Source organism: Lithobates pipiens, unplaced genomic scaffold (assembly GCF_037356315.1).
Source record: "Lithobates pipiens isolate NorthernLeopardFrog02 unplaced genomic scaffold, aLitPip1_a1.2 Scaffold_18, whole genome shotgun sequence".
Taxonomy (NCBI): domain Eukaryota; kingdom Metazoa; phylum Chordata; class Amphibia; order Anura; family Ranidae; genus Lithobates; species Lithobates pipiens.
In genome coordinates this window covers 353,664,103-353,677,905 of record NW_027507758.1, presented here as the reverse complement: position 1 = coordinate 353,677,905, position 13,803 = coordinate 353,664,103, and the positions used below count along the sequence as shown (strand labels likewise).

Here is a 13,803-nt window from a genome sequence, read left to right as displayed (position 1 = left end):
ATGAGTGGCCACAAGTCTTGTTAAACTCTCTTTTGCAAAAAAGTTTTATCCCTATTGTGGGGTTACCAGTACAGTATTTGTAAATTGAAATCATATCCCCTCTCAAGCGTCTCGTCTCCAGAGAGAATAAGTTCAGTGCTCGCAACCTTTCCTCATAACTAATATCCTCCAGACCCTTTATCAGATTTGTTGTCCTTCTCTGTACTCGCTCCATTTCCAGTACATCATTCCTGAGAACTGGTGCCCAGAACTGGGCACCATCCTAAAGTTTATTTTACAGGTTAGCAGTGATTTGTAGATCAATCTAATGCTGTTTTATATTGTGGATGGTAAATGGAACTTATGTATCCATTTTCATATGTTACAACAGTCCTGTGCTAAACACCCAGAACCTATTTATGTGTATATGGCCTAGGAAAACAAGTGTTAGCCACCATATTCTGTAAAAATATGCCGGACTCATGTTTAATTACTTTTGTAGAAAAGTTTGTCATGTTCTCCAGTTGACAATTTATTATTTGTGTACAGCTCTGAAGTGCCCATCAAACAGTCATTATGAGCAATGTGGAACAGCCTGTCCAGCCTCTTGTGTCAAACCAGGATCACCATCAAACTGCAATCTTCCCTGCACAGAAGGGTGTGTATGTGACCCGGGATATGTTCTCTATGATAAGACGTGCGTACCAAGCAGTCAATGTGGATGTTGGGAAGATGATAAACATTACCCTGTAGGCTCGGAGTTCTGGACTGATGATACCTGCTCCACTAAATGCAGATGTCCCTCTGCTGGTGGTAGTTTAGTGTGCAATTCTGCTTCATGTCCACCTGGAAAATACTGTGGCATAAAGGATGGAGTTCCTGGCTGCTATGATCTCACATTTGGCAACTGTGTAATCTATGGGGATCCTCATTATGACACCTTTGATAAGCAAACACACCACTTCATGGGAATATGCACTTACACGCTCTCCAAGGTTTGCAGCAATTTTACCAATTTGCCATATTTTAACATTGAAGCAAAGAATGAGCACCGTGGGAATCCAAGTGTCTCTTGGGTGCAGAAAGTTATGGTGGAAGTGTATGATCATAAAATAACTATTGTTAAAAATGAGCGCAGTCGGATTTTGGTAAGTTCCAGAGAAAATAGATTTTCATGTAGTTGTGTTTTCAAGTTTTTCTTCAATGGCTTTCAATATAATAATCTCCAATATTATTTCTTATCAGGTGGATGGCATCTGGACAAATCTTCCAGTCATCTTGGTCAATGGATCTCTGACTGTTAAACAAAGTGGTCGATATGTCATTCTAGAGACCGATTTCTACCTCTCAGTGTCTTATGACAATGACCATACAGTGAATGTTAAAGTTCCCACTTCTTATTTCAATCAAACCTGTGGAATGTGTGGCAACTTAAACAACATTAGGCAGGACGACTATTTGATGCCCAATGGACAGTTGGCTCAGAACTCAAATCAGTTGGGAGACAGCTGGCAGGTTAAAGATGATGATCCATTATGTAACACAATTGTTCCTACACCTCCACTACCATGTCCACCAGAGACAGAGGAACTCTATTCAGGCGATAAGTTCTGTGGTTTGTTAACCAGTAAAGTTGGTCCTTTCAAGGCTTGTCATCCAGTAATCAACCCAGCTCGCTTCTTTGACAGCTGTGTATTTGACCTGTGTGCACTTGGGGATGGCATTTTATGTAAAGCATTGGAAGCTTATGCTGATGCCTGTCTAAGAGCAGGAGTTAGTATTTCCTGGAGAAACTCTACTTTCTGCCGTAAGTTTTAAGGCTTTGCAAAATTCCTTATGCAATACATTTATTCTATCAATATTAAAGTAATGGCATAGTATTTATTATTTTAAAATTATGGTGCCAACAGTAATGGGTACAATAGCTAATACATTGAAAAAAAAATATTTTAATAGAATCTTTGTAGAAAAATGAATATGCAAAGAACAACTAAATAATGTTGCAGTTTTTATTCAGTGATATATATATTTTTTATTTATATTCAGCTATCCTATGTCCTGGAAACAGTCACTACAATCCATGTGCCAGTGCTTGCCCAGCCACATGCCTGGACCAGAATGCTCCAAATAACTGCAATAAGCCTTGTACTGATTCTTGTGAATGTAATAATGGATTTGTGCTCAGTGGACACACTTGTGTTCCTGTTAGTGAATGTGGATGCTTTTATGATGGCAAATACTATCAGGTCAGTTTTTCACTTTCCTTTTTTTCCTGTAAAACATAGCAAGCATGCAAATAGTGATGTAATGATGCCATATTTACAATGTGCTAAACATTTTACTTTGTATTTATTGATCAGATTATAAAATGTTTTACTTATCCACATATTTTCAGAAAGATGAGACGTTCTGGCAAGGGGAATGTGAAAGTCATTGCACATGTGTGGGAAGCAACCAAGTGAACTGTAAGCAGCAGACCTGTCCACCTAATGAAGTTTGCCAAGTCCAGAATGGAATTAAGACCTGTGTACCGAAAGTGACAAGCACCACCACAACTACTACAACAACCACCACCACTACCACAACCACTACTAACCCTCCATCTACTGTGCCAGGTAAATTACTTGTAATATGGAAAAGATTAAAGAATTAAAAAAAGGATGCAGGTTTGAGGATATTAGTAGAGGCACCAGTGTGACATTTTGAAATTCCCTGGTGTTAGAATGGTACTAATCAGTTTAGCTGTTACTTATACCTCTTTCACACTGAGGCAGTTTTCAGGCATTTTAGCGCTAGAAATAATGCCTGAAAACTTCCTCCCATGCCGTCCGAATGTGAAAGCCTGTATGCTTGTGGGGCGTTAAAAAATATACAGCACTCCCAAAATGTCCTGCCCATTGAAGTGAATGGGCAGCGCTTTCCAAAGTGCCTAATAAGCACTTTGGAAGTGCTGAACATGGAGCTTTTAACCCCTCCTTCGGCCGCTAGCGGGAGGTTAAAAGCTCACCAATGTGAAAGCATCCTTAAGAAGAGAACTGTGAAGTGTACACCAATAGTGTAATCCAAGTGCTATTGATCTAGTATATATCTGAGGAAGTGTGAGGAAGGGCTGCAGAGTAAACACATCAGATTTTTGAAGGCTTTTATACTATTTAAAGATCTATATTACATAGGAAAGCAAGAAAATTTTACAAATGATCAGTGCTAGTGGAATGGAATCCATTATAATGACTCCAGCTTCCCTGTAAATGCAGCCAATGAGCTGCAGAGGCGGAAGCTGAGCAGAGTGTACCCCCCCCCCCCCCATGCCAAGGTATGTAAATGTTTAAGGCATGCGTAACTGGTTAAAATGGGTCTTCATTCTACCAATCAACACTGATTATTTTTAATCCACATGCTACTAGCATTAGTAAATAGATAGGAAATCACATTTACTTGTTTTAAACCTTTTAAACCTTTTTTTCACATCTCTTTAGTTACTTCCTGGTTTCTTTCTTAAGCAAATGATGTCATACATTCCAGGAGTCATTAGGAGGGAAGGGGTTTTCCCAGCTAAGAACACACTTCTGCATGCATTCTTGAGATAAGGGCAGATGGATTCCAGGAAGTAAATGCTACATAAATCATTTTGCCTTACTCAAGATACCCATGGCCAGAAATGTTAGGGTTTTTTTCTTTTTAAGTGATTTCTCAACAAAATAAGCACATGGATGGATGAGGAGTTTGCTTTGAATATTAAAAATGAATTAAATCGTGTTTTTGGTTTGCGGTGCTGAGATGCAGGGAAAATCCGCTTTTAAGTTTACGTGAATCCTTACCTTTTAAAACAGTCCATTTATTTTTAAATAGAAATGCAAGGCAAAATGTTTGTGTATGTGTGTGTGTGTGTGTGTGTGTGTGTGTGTGTGTGTGTGTGTGTGTGTATATAAATAAGTGATCACATGACCTTTTTTTTCTCAGCTGCATAAGATGCTTTGAGAGGTCGGGGTGGAGACTCCAGGGGGATGTATCAACAGGATGCAGAGAAAGAGCAGTACATGGATGTTTTGAGTGAGCTGTTAGCTGTGCCTGAGGGCAGTTTAGCACTAGTCTGACCACTGGAGTACATGCAGACTGTGCTCCCGAGTACAATGCAAAGAAAAAAACTAACCACATTTCAATGGATGTGCTTCCATGCCTAGTGTGATCAGTTTGAAATAGGAAAGCAAGGGACTGGCCTGATCACCATGTATTTCATAACAAATGAAGCGATGCAAAGAGAGCTGGATACTTTTTAAATATAACGCAAGGTATCACAGACATACTGTATATCAGGATTTGAAATATTGGAGCTATATCAGCTTTATTTAGCAGTCTTATAGATGCAAATAAAGTGTATGTTACTCCATATATACTGTTTAAATACTTATACTGTATGTAAATATTTATAATCCTGTGCAGTTTAGTTTTGTTATTTATATACTCCTGCACAATGTATAGCTAAGAGGGTAACACAACTTTCTCAGTTACAGCTATGAAATATAGTAGTGTGACCTCCGTATCCCAGCATACTGACAATAACGGATCAGTAGCCAATTCGGTCACCTCTGTGCTTATTCCTCCAGTAAACATGTCTACTGTGTCAGGCTAAATTGTCTCTATAATATAGTGGTCATCAACCCTGTCCTCAGGACCCACTAACAGGCCAGATTTTATATATTACCTTGGGGAGATGCAGACTAGAATACTGCAATCACTGAGCAGCAAATTATATCAGCTGTGATATATTTCAGTTATCTTGCAAACCTGGACTGTTAGTTGGCCCTGAGGACAGGGTTGATGACCACTGCTCTAGAATATAGTGACGTGTGCTCGGTTGAATGGCTGTTCCTTCCTCTATCATTATGGGTGGTGCTGTATAGGAGATTGCCTTAAGTTGATACAAGAACAAATGAAGATACTTAGCCAATTTATGGAAAGCATAGCTGTATTAAATGGTGATAATGATATCTGCCTGGGATTCAGCTTTAAAGTGGATGTAAACCCAATGTCATCCTTTCTAAACTACTGCCATAGGGGTTATCTAGAAGGATATACATGCCTCCTGCATGTATCCTTACTTGTCAAATGTCTCCCCTCTGTCTGCTATGAGACCCGAAAAACTGTAGATTCTGTGGGTGGGTCTGTTGTCTGGAGATCGGTGGGTGGAGTCGTGATGTTGGTAGACTCTTCGCCCACCTCTACACTCCCCTTGTCAATATGCATATTGTCCTGTGCATTTCTTACACTGAACTTCTGCTATGATCACTAACATCCAGTGAAAATACAGGAAAGTAACCACATGACTTCAGCGTGCCCAATTATGCTGAGGTGGGGAACATCCAATTCTGGCAGAGCAGCAGAAGAAAGGAGTGGGAGGGAATTAAAAAATAATGCATATCTCTTAGGCTAGTGTACAAGATATGTAAATCACCTGTCACTCACAGCAAGGGGGGGGGATTTGACAAAGTTTTTCTCTGTTTGTCAAGATTTATCTGACTGAACAATAAAAGATGATTGTTTAGAGCTGGATTAACTCTTTTCGGCAAGACTGAGCTCAAATGATAGGAAATCTTATACTCTACATTATACCATAAAAAAATGACATCCACTTTAACCACTTAAGCCCCAGACCAATTTGCAGCCAAAGGACCACGTCCCCTTTTTGCGATTCGGCACTGCATCGCTTTAACTGACAATTGCGCAGTCATGCGATGTGGCTCCCAAACAAAATTGGCGTCCTTTTTTCCCACAAACAGAGCTTTCTTTTGGTGGTATTTGATCACCTCTGTGTTTTTCTTTTCATTTTTTTTTTGCGCTATAAACAAAAATAGAGCGACAATTTTGAAAAAAAATCTATATTTTTAACTTTTTGCTATCATAAATATCCCCCAAAAATATATACAATTTTATTTTTAATTTTTTTTTCCCTCAGTTTAGGCAGATACGTATTCTTCTACATATTTTTGTTTAAAAAAATTGCATTTATATAGATTTTTTTTACTAGTAATGGTGGCGATCAGCAATTTATATTGTGACTGCTACATTATGAAGGACACATCGGACATTTTTGAGACATTTTTGGGACCATTGTCATTTATACAGCAATCAGTGTTATTTAAATGCACTGATTCCTGTGTAGATGACACTGGCAGGGAATGAGTTAACCACTAGGGGGTGGGGAGGGGTTAAGTGTGACGTGTGTGTGTTTTTTTACTGTTGGGGGTGTGGCTTGGCATGTGATGTCACTGATCATCTTTCCTTATAACAGGGAAGGGACGATCGGTGACAGCCACACTAGGAAGCACGAGGAGAGGTTTGTTTACACATACCTCTCCTCGTGCTTCAGTTCTGTGACCCGATCATGGGACACCAGAGGTGATCCTGCGGTCACGGAGCTCAGGACTGGGTCATGGAGCTCAGGACCGGTTCGCGAGCGCTCTGTCGGTGCCGCGCGCGACCCATGGCTGGGCACTTAAAGAGCCACATACAGGTACGTGATTGTGCCCAGCCGTGCCATTCTGCTGATGTAAATGTGCAGGAGGTGGTCCTTAAGCGGTTAAGGCTTGCACATGCATTATACATTATGCACAATATAAATGTAAATGTTATCTTTGTTTCCTAAAACAGATTTATGCCGTATAGATTGTTCTTTTGATGTAAACTTGTGTAACTGGAAACAATCAAAGAGTGATGACATAGACTGGATACGCTGGAGTGGTTCAACCCCTTCTGCTTTTACTGGACCATCCTTTGACCACACAACAGGATGTAAGTCATTTATTTACTTACTTTCCCTGTTTTTATTAGTTTATAAAACTCCCAAAATAATGATTAATAACAAAAAAAGTTACTTCAGCATTAATATTTTTATTTAAACAGATGGCTACTATCTATACATTAATGGACAGAATTCAAAAGAGGGAGACCTTGCAAGATTGGAGAGTCCTGCAAATTGTTTCACTGGAACTCATTGCTTACAGTTTTGGTATCACATGTATGGAGCAGCACAATACATGATGCTGAGAGTGGCAGTACTAAGAGATGATGGTTTGGAATATGTCACCACTATAGAAGGAAATCGTGGGGACAGGTGGTATTTAGAGAAGGTTTTCCTACCTGAAAGTGATATTATCCAGGTATGCAATGTATTTTTTTTAACAAATTAATTTTATCAAAGATATTAAAAATGGTTTGGTCTCTTTGTGTGTGTTTAGTCAATGTGTTCTTTGCACTGGCATAATATGAGCCCCGTCCTGATTATTAACTAAAACCCTATGAATTTTGTCAACAGATTTTCATTGAAGGTGTAAGAGGTGAAGATTTCCGCAGTGATGTTGCTATAGATGATATTTCTTTTCACCCAGGATATTGTACAGGTAAGCTGTGATCCATCCATGAAAGAATGTTTTCTTGGTTCTTTCCTAGTCTTAAAATAATATGTAATAAAGGCTGAACTTCTCAGTTCCATATGATTAAATGATTGTCACAAAGGAAGATGGGGCTTGTAGTTCATTTCTCTATTCCCAGATCTCTGTGAATGAATAATGTGGCTGTGTGAGTGGAGCCCCATATAGCGGCATCGATTTCAAAAGTGACAGTGGCTGCAAGGATAAAACAACATCTCTACATTATTAGGAATTGGATAATGGGATGGTTTGGGGGGGGGGTAGCTTGCACCCATGTGACATGATACAACCTAAATATGGGTGTAACATGGTTGGAGCTAGGCTTTAAAGATGTCTTTAGGATGTCTAGCTTGTGTATTCTAATACTTCATTGATAAAAATGAGCTTTTGTCTTTTTAGCGACATCAACTACCACCACCACCACTGTAACCACAAAACCAGGTAAAACTGACATCCACAATGGAAAGACAATTTTAAGGAGCAGGATGGAATTGTTTTCTTGAATAAACTAATTTATAAGAGTGACAGTGGTCCAGCATATCATTAAATGTACTGATGAGAATTTTCATGCAAATTTTCTTACGATTGTCAATTTGAAAATCTACTAATGTATGGCCATTTTTACACACCAAGTAAAATCATCATTGCACATATATTTGTTTACAATGAGAACAGCTGCTTTAAAAGTTCAGTTGTTAGGTGGAGGTGGTACCTAGAAATAATGCATTTTTTAATCTTTTATTGTCTTCTAGTTTCATGTCACTCAAATTTCTCAAAAAAGAAAAATCAAGCAGTTCTAGGTTTATATGGGTTTTAGGGTCCCAATAATTAAACAAATCTGGTTTGGATTTTTTTTTTTTTGAAACGTGTATCTGTACTTTAATTATACTTCAATTGTTCTTTACTTGTTTGAAATTTATAAAAAAACTAACAGAGGCTTTATGTGTAATTTCTTTTACAGGCATTTCCTCATCAACCACTTCTACAACAACCACAGCAAAACCAAGCACTCCAGCTCCAGGTAAACCAGTTTTGCTACTGTGTTTTTTAAACCTTTATTGTCTGATGTCACCTCAAATTTCTCAAAAAAGGAAAATTAAGCAGTTCTAGGTTTATTGTATATGAGCTGTAGGGTCCCCATAATAAAACACATTTATTTTGGAGGTGTTTTTTCTGAAGCACATGCCTTTGACGCTATATTTTTTACCTGTTATTTAAAATTTCAGAAATTAATAAAATATTAACATAGGCTTTATTTGTAATCTGTTTTACAGGCATTTCCTCAACAACCACTTCTACAACAACTACAAGAAGACCAGGCACTCCAGCATCAGGTAAACCCATTTGCTATTATAGAATTTATTTTGCTTTGTCAATTGTGCATGTGTTTTCCAAGGTTTATATTCATTAGGGCATTAAAAACATGAATAACGAGCAGTCTATAATATAGTATAATAATAATAATAATTTTATCTAGAAATCTTTAATATAAACCTGCACTTTTGGAGCAAACGATAAGGAATCTGAAACATCTGTACATGTCAATCAGTCAGTTTCTAGCTTTCATTTTCAAAGTGTAGCTGAACAAAGCAGAAGTTACAAGCTGGTTGGTTACCGTGAAAAGCTGCTCCAGATCCTCTCTATAGTTTTAATAAATCCCCCAATCTGTCTTAAGGAAGGGTAGACACTACCTTTATTTTTTCATGTACTAATTTATATTTAATTTAATGGAGATTTTTGTGTATTTAAGAAATGTGATCTTCTATTTCCAATGCCAACAGATCAGTCTGTATGCTGAGCACCACTTCCCTGAAAATGCATAATACCATGACACCTGTAAGGATATCATACAGGGAAAGAGTTTAGTGTCACTATAATGGTTGAAAATGCTTGAAGTTATTAGAGTTCATTGAGTCCAAGTCTCCTTTAAATGTGTCTAAAGACCAAACTTTTAATTGTTTTTTTTTTTCTATTATGATAGAGTGGGGGGAGGGGGGTTAAAACCTGTAACAAAATGGAAGGCCAGATCCCAGTTATGTTTGAGATGGGAAACACTATCTTGGTGGTCACTGGATTCTGCCCTGTTGAAAAAGGACCAGAGGCCTACTCTTGAAATTTAAAAAAACTTACAGAAACTTTCATTGGAAAGGTGACAGACAGCCTCCACATTCCATAGGCCTCTACACAAACCTCAGGGATCCCTTGTACAAAATAAGTAAGGCAGAGCCCCTGAGTATAATCTTTAGCACTCATTTCACCTTTTCCTTGGAAAGAGCAGACATTAGGCATACCAATCCTTGATACAAGAACAAAGCTTATTTAGATGCTAATAATTATACAACCCCTCCGCATTGATATACAGTAGTACCTTGTATTATTAGCATAATTTGTTCTAGGAGACTGTTTGTAATCCAAAGCACTTGTATATCAAGGCGAGTTTCCCCATAGGAATAATGGAAACTCAGATAATCCGTTCCACAGCCAGTGCTTGTCTTTGCCTCCGAGTGTCTCCGAGCATCATCGCTGCCCCTGCACCTCTGCCCAAATGCGGTACTGCACACTGCTTGAACCCTACTCGTCTTGTGCGACAATGCTCAGGATTTTTTTTTTTTAAATAGCTTGTATTGCGAAATGCTCATAAACCGCATTACTCGCAATCCGAGGTGCCATTTTACTTAGACAAATAGTGTATATGTCAGTAAACCAAAGAAAAATATCATAATAAACAAATGTCATAACAACTGCTGTGCTTAAATTTCCCCACAGATACCCAAATTCTGAAGCTTAAATCAAAATCAATCCATCTTATAGTATAACGCTGTGATCCAGTGAATAACTGTAATAAATACAGCCAATAAAAATGAATACATAAACAAATGTTCAAAATAAAATACAAGTCAATGATAAATAAAATAATGTCCAACCACACTCCCAAATTCTGTCCAAAATGAATTCTTAAATGGTTTCATCAAAAGCATTTATTCCGCACTACCTATATTTATTCACTTAGAATAAGCTGACTAAAAGCAAACAAACTACACACTGAAAGATAAAGCAAGGTCCTGTGGTTAGATCAAACAATTGCTGATAGCTGAGTATTCAGCTGGTCACTCAGCTCCAGGGTACTCTTAGGACTCACAGATCTGCCTGCACGGTCTGGCTCCACTCCTAATGTGTTTATTATACATGACTTTGACAAGGGAATCCCAGCTGATTACACAGCTGTCAGCAAGCGCTGGATCTAACCAGAGGACCTTCACTTTTCAGTGAATATATATATATATATATATATATATATATATATATATATATATATATACAGCATGAGTAGTGTTAAGTAACTGTTTTGATGAAACAATACTACACTGTGTGATTTTTTTCTTCTCTGTGGGGATCATCCTTCCCTGGAGCCTGGAGTGGTCTTGTGTGCTAGCAGTGGAGGATCACTTCTCCTGTTTCATTTCAAGCTGTGTCTGCCTATCGTAAAATAAGACAGACATGCACTTTTGGTGGGTGTGTTTCCTTTTGTGTGGTGAAGAGAGCACTTTGGATCAAGGTGGTAATTTCCCTTTTTGAAGAGTCACTGGGTGCATTCAGTATTACTGACTATTTAAAGTGGATGTAAACCCTCACATATACCCAGTGAAGTGAATAGCCTCAGATGATACACAGAGATTAAACAAATCCTCCAACATACATTTGACTTGTATAACTGCTGTATTCAGCTTTCTACACTCTTTAGAATGTGTAGATTGTGTTAAAAATCTTTCTTCCTCTTTCAGCAGTACATAAGGGTGGGTGGGGATACTGGAGTTACACTTTGTGTAAGCTGATTGGAGGAATGGAATGAAGGAACATGCAGAGCTTTAGTCTGAATAGACAAGCTCCCTGCTTATCTCCCTCTAAGCTCCCTCCCCGGCACAAGTTTTCAGCTACTGTTATCTCATGGGTTGGAGAACTTGTCACAAATGACTCTGTTGATAACAGAGGAACAAAGCACCAGAGAGAAATGGCACTTAGAGTTTTGGAGAGACATAAGTACACACTACAGATGTATGTGGTATATGTGTATTAGTTCAACTTTCATGAATGGGGTTTACAACCACTTTAAACAAAAGAAAATACACTATTTGTTTGGACACTTTTTATTTATATGTTGTTTTTAAAGATCACTCGTAAATTATTTATTTATTCATTAATTTTGAACAGACTTTGGACGTATGTTTTAATGATTCATCGGCAACCTGTATTTGACTTTGAATGTTTACTTATTTAAAAAAAAAGTATGTCTATAGTTGCAATATACAGTATATTCACTGGATAGCAGCATTGTGAGAGTGAGAGATTCATTTTTTGTGCATCATAAGTTGGATATTCAGATAAATGTCCTATCAGGTTCATTTAAATAAAAACCAGGCTTTATTCCAACAAGTGCCAAATGACCATTAAGAAAGGAAACAATCACGCTGTAATCTTCTCCAATAAAAAAAAAAAAAAATAACATAAATCCAGTGTTGGATGTCAATGCTATTTTTCTTTTAAGTGTCCAGGCAATCAATTATTTCTCATTATTTGGGTGCTACTTTAAATTCTCCCCGTTCCACCTATTAATAGGGGCACTTATAACACATAGCACTTATAGCACAAATTGCTGTTGTGTTTTTTTTAACCATTTGTGTCTCATTAGGGAGGTTGTATTATTAACTCCTCAACAGAAAGGGAGAAGATATATTCCAATGTGAGGGAAATCCACACATAGACAATTGTCACAAGAACAAGTGTCCCCATTATTGTCAACTCAAAAATACAGGCTTACCCTCACTTTCATTCCTGGTGATATTGGTGATCAGGGAAATTAATCTAATTGGCAAATCTAAACCTAGAAAAATGTTTTGCCTATAATTTTACTTTAAACGTATTATCTATTAGCATCTAGGGTAAAAAGTAAACCAATACAAATACTTTTATATATTTACACCTGTTTCTATTTACAATCTAAAGTAATCATTTGTTAACATATTGTAAAAAAACACAATTAATATGTCAGTCTGCTTCTATTATAGTTCTTTATTTTTGGTGCAAAAAAAAAGTTGCTGGAGGTTTTAGACTCATGTTGCTTCCCCTAATGTATTTCCAGGATACTGTGAGGTTAATGGAGATCCTCATTATTACACCTTTGACAATCAGGTGCACCATTTTATGGGCACTTGCACCTATACATTATCTAAACTCTGTGAAGTTGATGGACACCTGGCAGAATTCAATGTAGAAGCAGCCAATGAGCACAGGGGAGGTAACACCAAGGTGTCCTATGTCAAGTATGTCAACATCGATGTACATGGTTACAGAATCACACTAGAGAAGAACCGAAATGTGAAGGTCAGTCTAACATATATAAATATATGTGTGCACACTGCACTGATTCTTGTTGTCAACAAATTATGTCATAATTGTGTGCACACAGGTGGATGGAAAAGTTGTACTCTTACCCACTACCCTACATCCTGATGTTAACATCTTTGTTAGTGGACATGATGTTGTGGTTACAACAGCATTTGGAGTAAGTGTGAGGTTTGATGGAAACCATAGAGTGGTGGTGAATATTCCAGGAGAATATGCCAATAAAGTATGTGGAATCTGTGGAAATTTCAATGGAAACAAAACTGATGACTTCCGAAACCCAGATGGGGAATTAGAGTCAAACTCTAACAGTCTGGGTAACAGCTGGCAGGTGGACAATGACACCAGGTAGGTCATAAAAATACATTTTAATTGGTTAGAAAAAGGTAATACTTTCAATGTATTTAGGATTTGACAGCCACTTTAATAACAGTTGTAATATTGGATATATCTGAGACAGGATTATCCATAGAGACACACAAAACAATGATTAAACAAAAAATATTTTTAGTCACATATTTTCTAATTTGAATTCAAAGCCCAATTAAACGTTCAGTTTAAACTAGCTAAATATATTCTGGACAAATAAAATAAAAGGGCAAAGTACTACAGTTTGTTAAAAAAAAAAAAAAAAACAACAACCACAGCCTGAATAGAGAAGTATTTTCCATGCCTTCATTCTGAAGAATGAGATCTTTGTTCTCTATGGGAAAACACTGATCTCATTGTAGAAGTCTGACACATTCCTTGCTGAGTCAGACCTATAACTCTGCAATCAGAAAAGCGTAAACCTCCTGCATATTAGAGAGCACTGCAGCTGCTGACAAGGGACAGGCTTTTCTGCTCAGGTTAAAGCTGCTTTAGATATGAAGCAAAAAGGAGACATTGAGCACCTTTTATTTTGATGCACTTGAACTGGATTGTTTTTTTTTTTTTTTTATTATTTAAGACAGAGAAACTGGTCCACTGGGACCACAATAACAGAAATAATACGTTG

General features: G+C 37.5%; 1 protein-coding gene across 31 annotated transcripts in view; it reads left to right on the top strand.

Annotated features, from left to right (window-relative positions):
- LOC143988164 (IgGFc-binding protein-like) overlaps nucleotides 1-13,803 on the top strand; it is a 210,093-nt gene that overhangs the window by 56,937 nt on the left and 139,353 nt on the right. For 30 of the 31 annotated variants that reach the window (XM_077487520.1, XM_077487524.1, XM_077487523.1 and 27 more), the window contains exons 22-33: nucleotides 529-1,127; nucleotides 1,225-1,786; nucleotides 2,026-2,225; nucleotides 2,375-2,594; nucleotides 6,628-6,768; nucleotides 6,880-7,136; nucleotides 7,292-7,376; nucleotides 7,806-7,847; nucleotides 8,368-8,427; nucleotides 8,681-8,740; nucleotides 12,544-12,785; nucleotides 12,871-13,154. In XM_077487520.1, the coding sequence (XP_077343646.1) occupies nucleotides 529-1,127; nucleotides 1,225-1,786; nucleotides 2,026-2,225; nucleotides 2,375-2,594; nucleotides 6,628-6,768; nucleotides 6,880-7,136; nucleotides 7,292-7,376; nucleotides 7,806-7,847; nucleotides 8,368-8,427; nucleotides 8,681-8,740; nucleotides 12,544-12,785; nucleotides 12,871-13,154 (2,752 nt within the window). The remainder of the gene's footprint in view (nucleotides 1-528; nucleotides 1,128-1,224; nucleotides 1,787-2,025; nucleotides 2,226-2,374; nucleotides 2,595-6,627; nucleotides 6,769-6,879; nucleotides 7,137-7,291; nucleotides 7,377-7,805; nucleotides 7,848-8,367; nucleotides 8,428-8,680; nucleotides 8,741-12,543; nucleotides 12,786-12,870; nucleotides 13,155-13,803) is intronic. The other variant, XM_077487525.1, reaches the window with a different exon arrangement.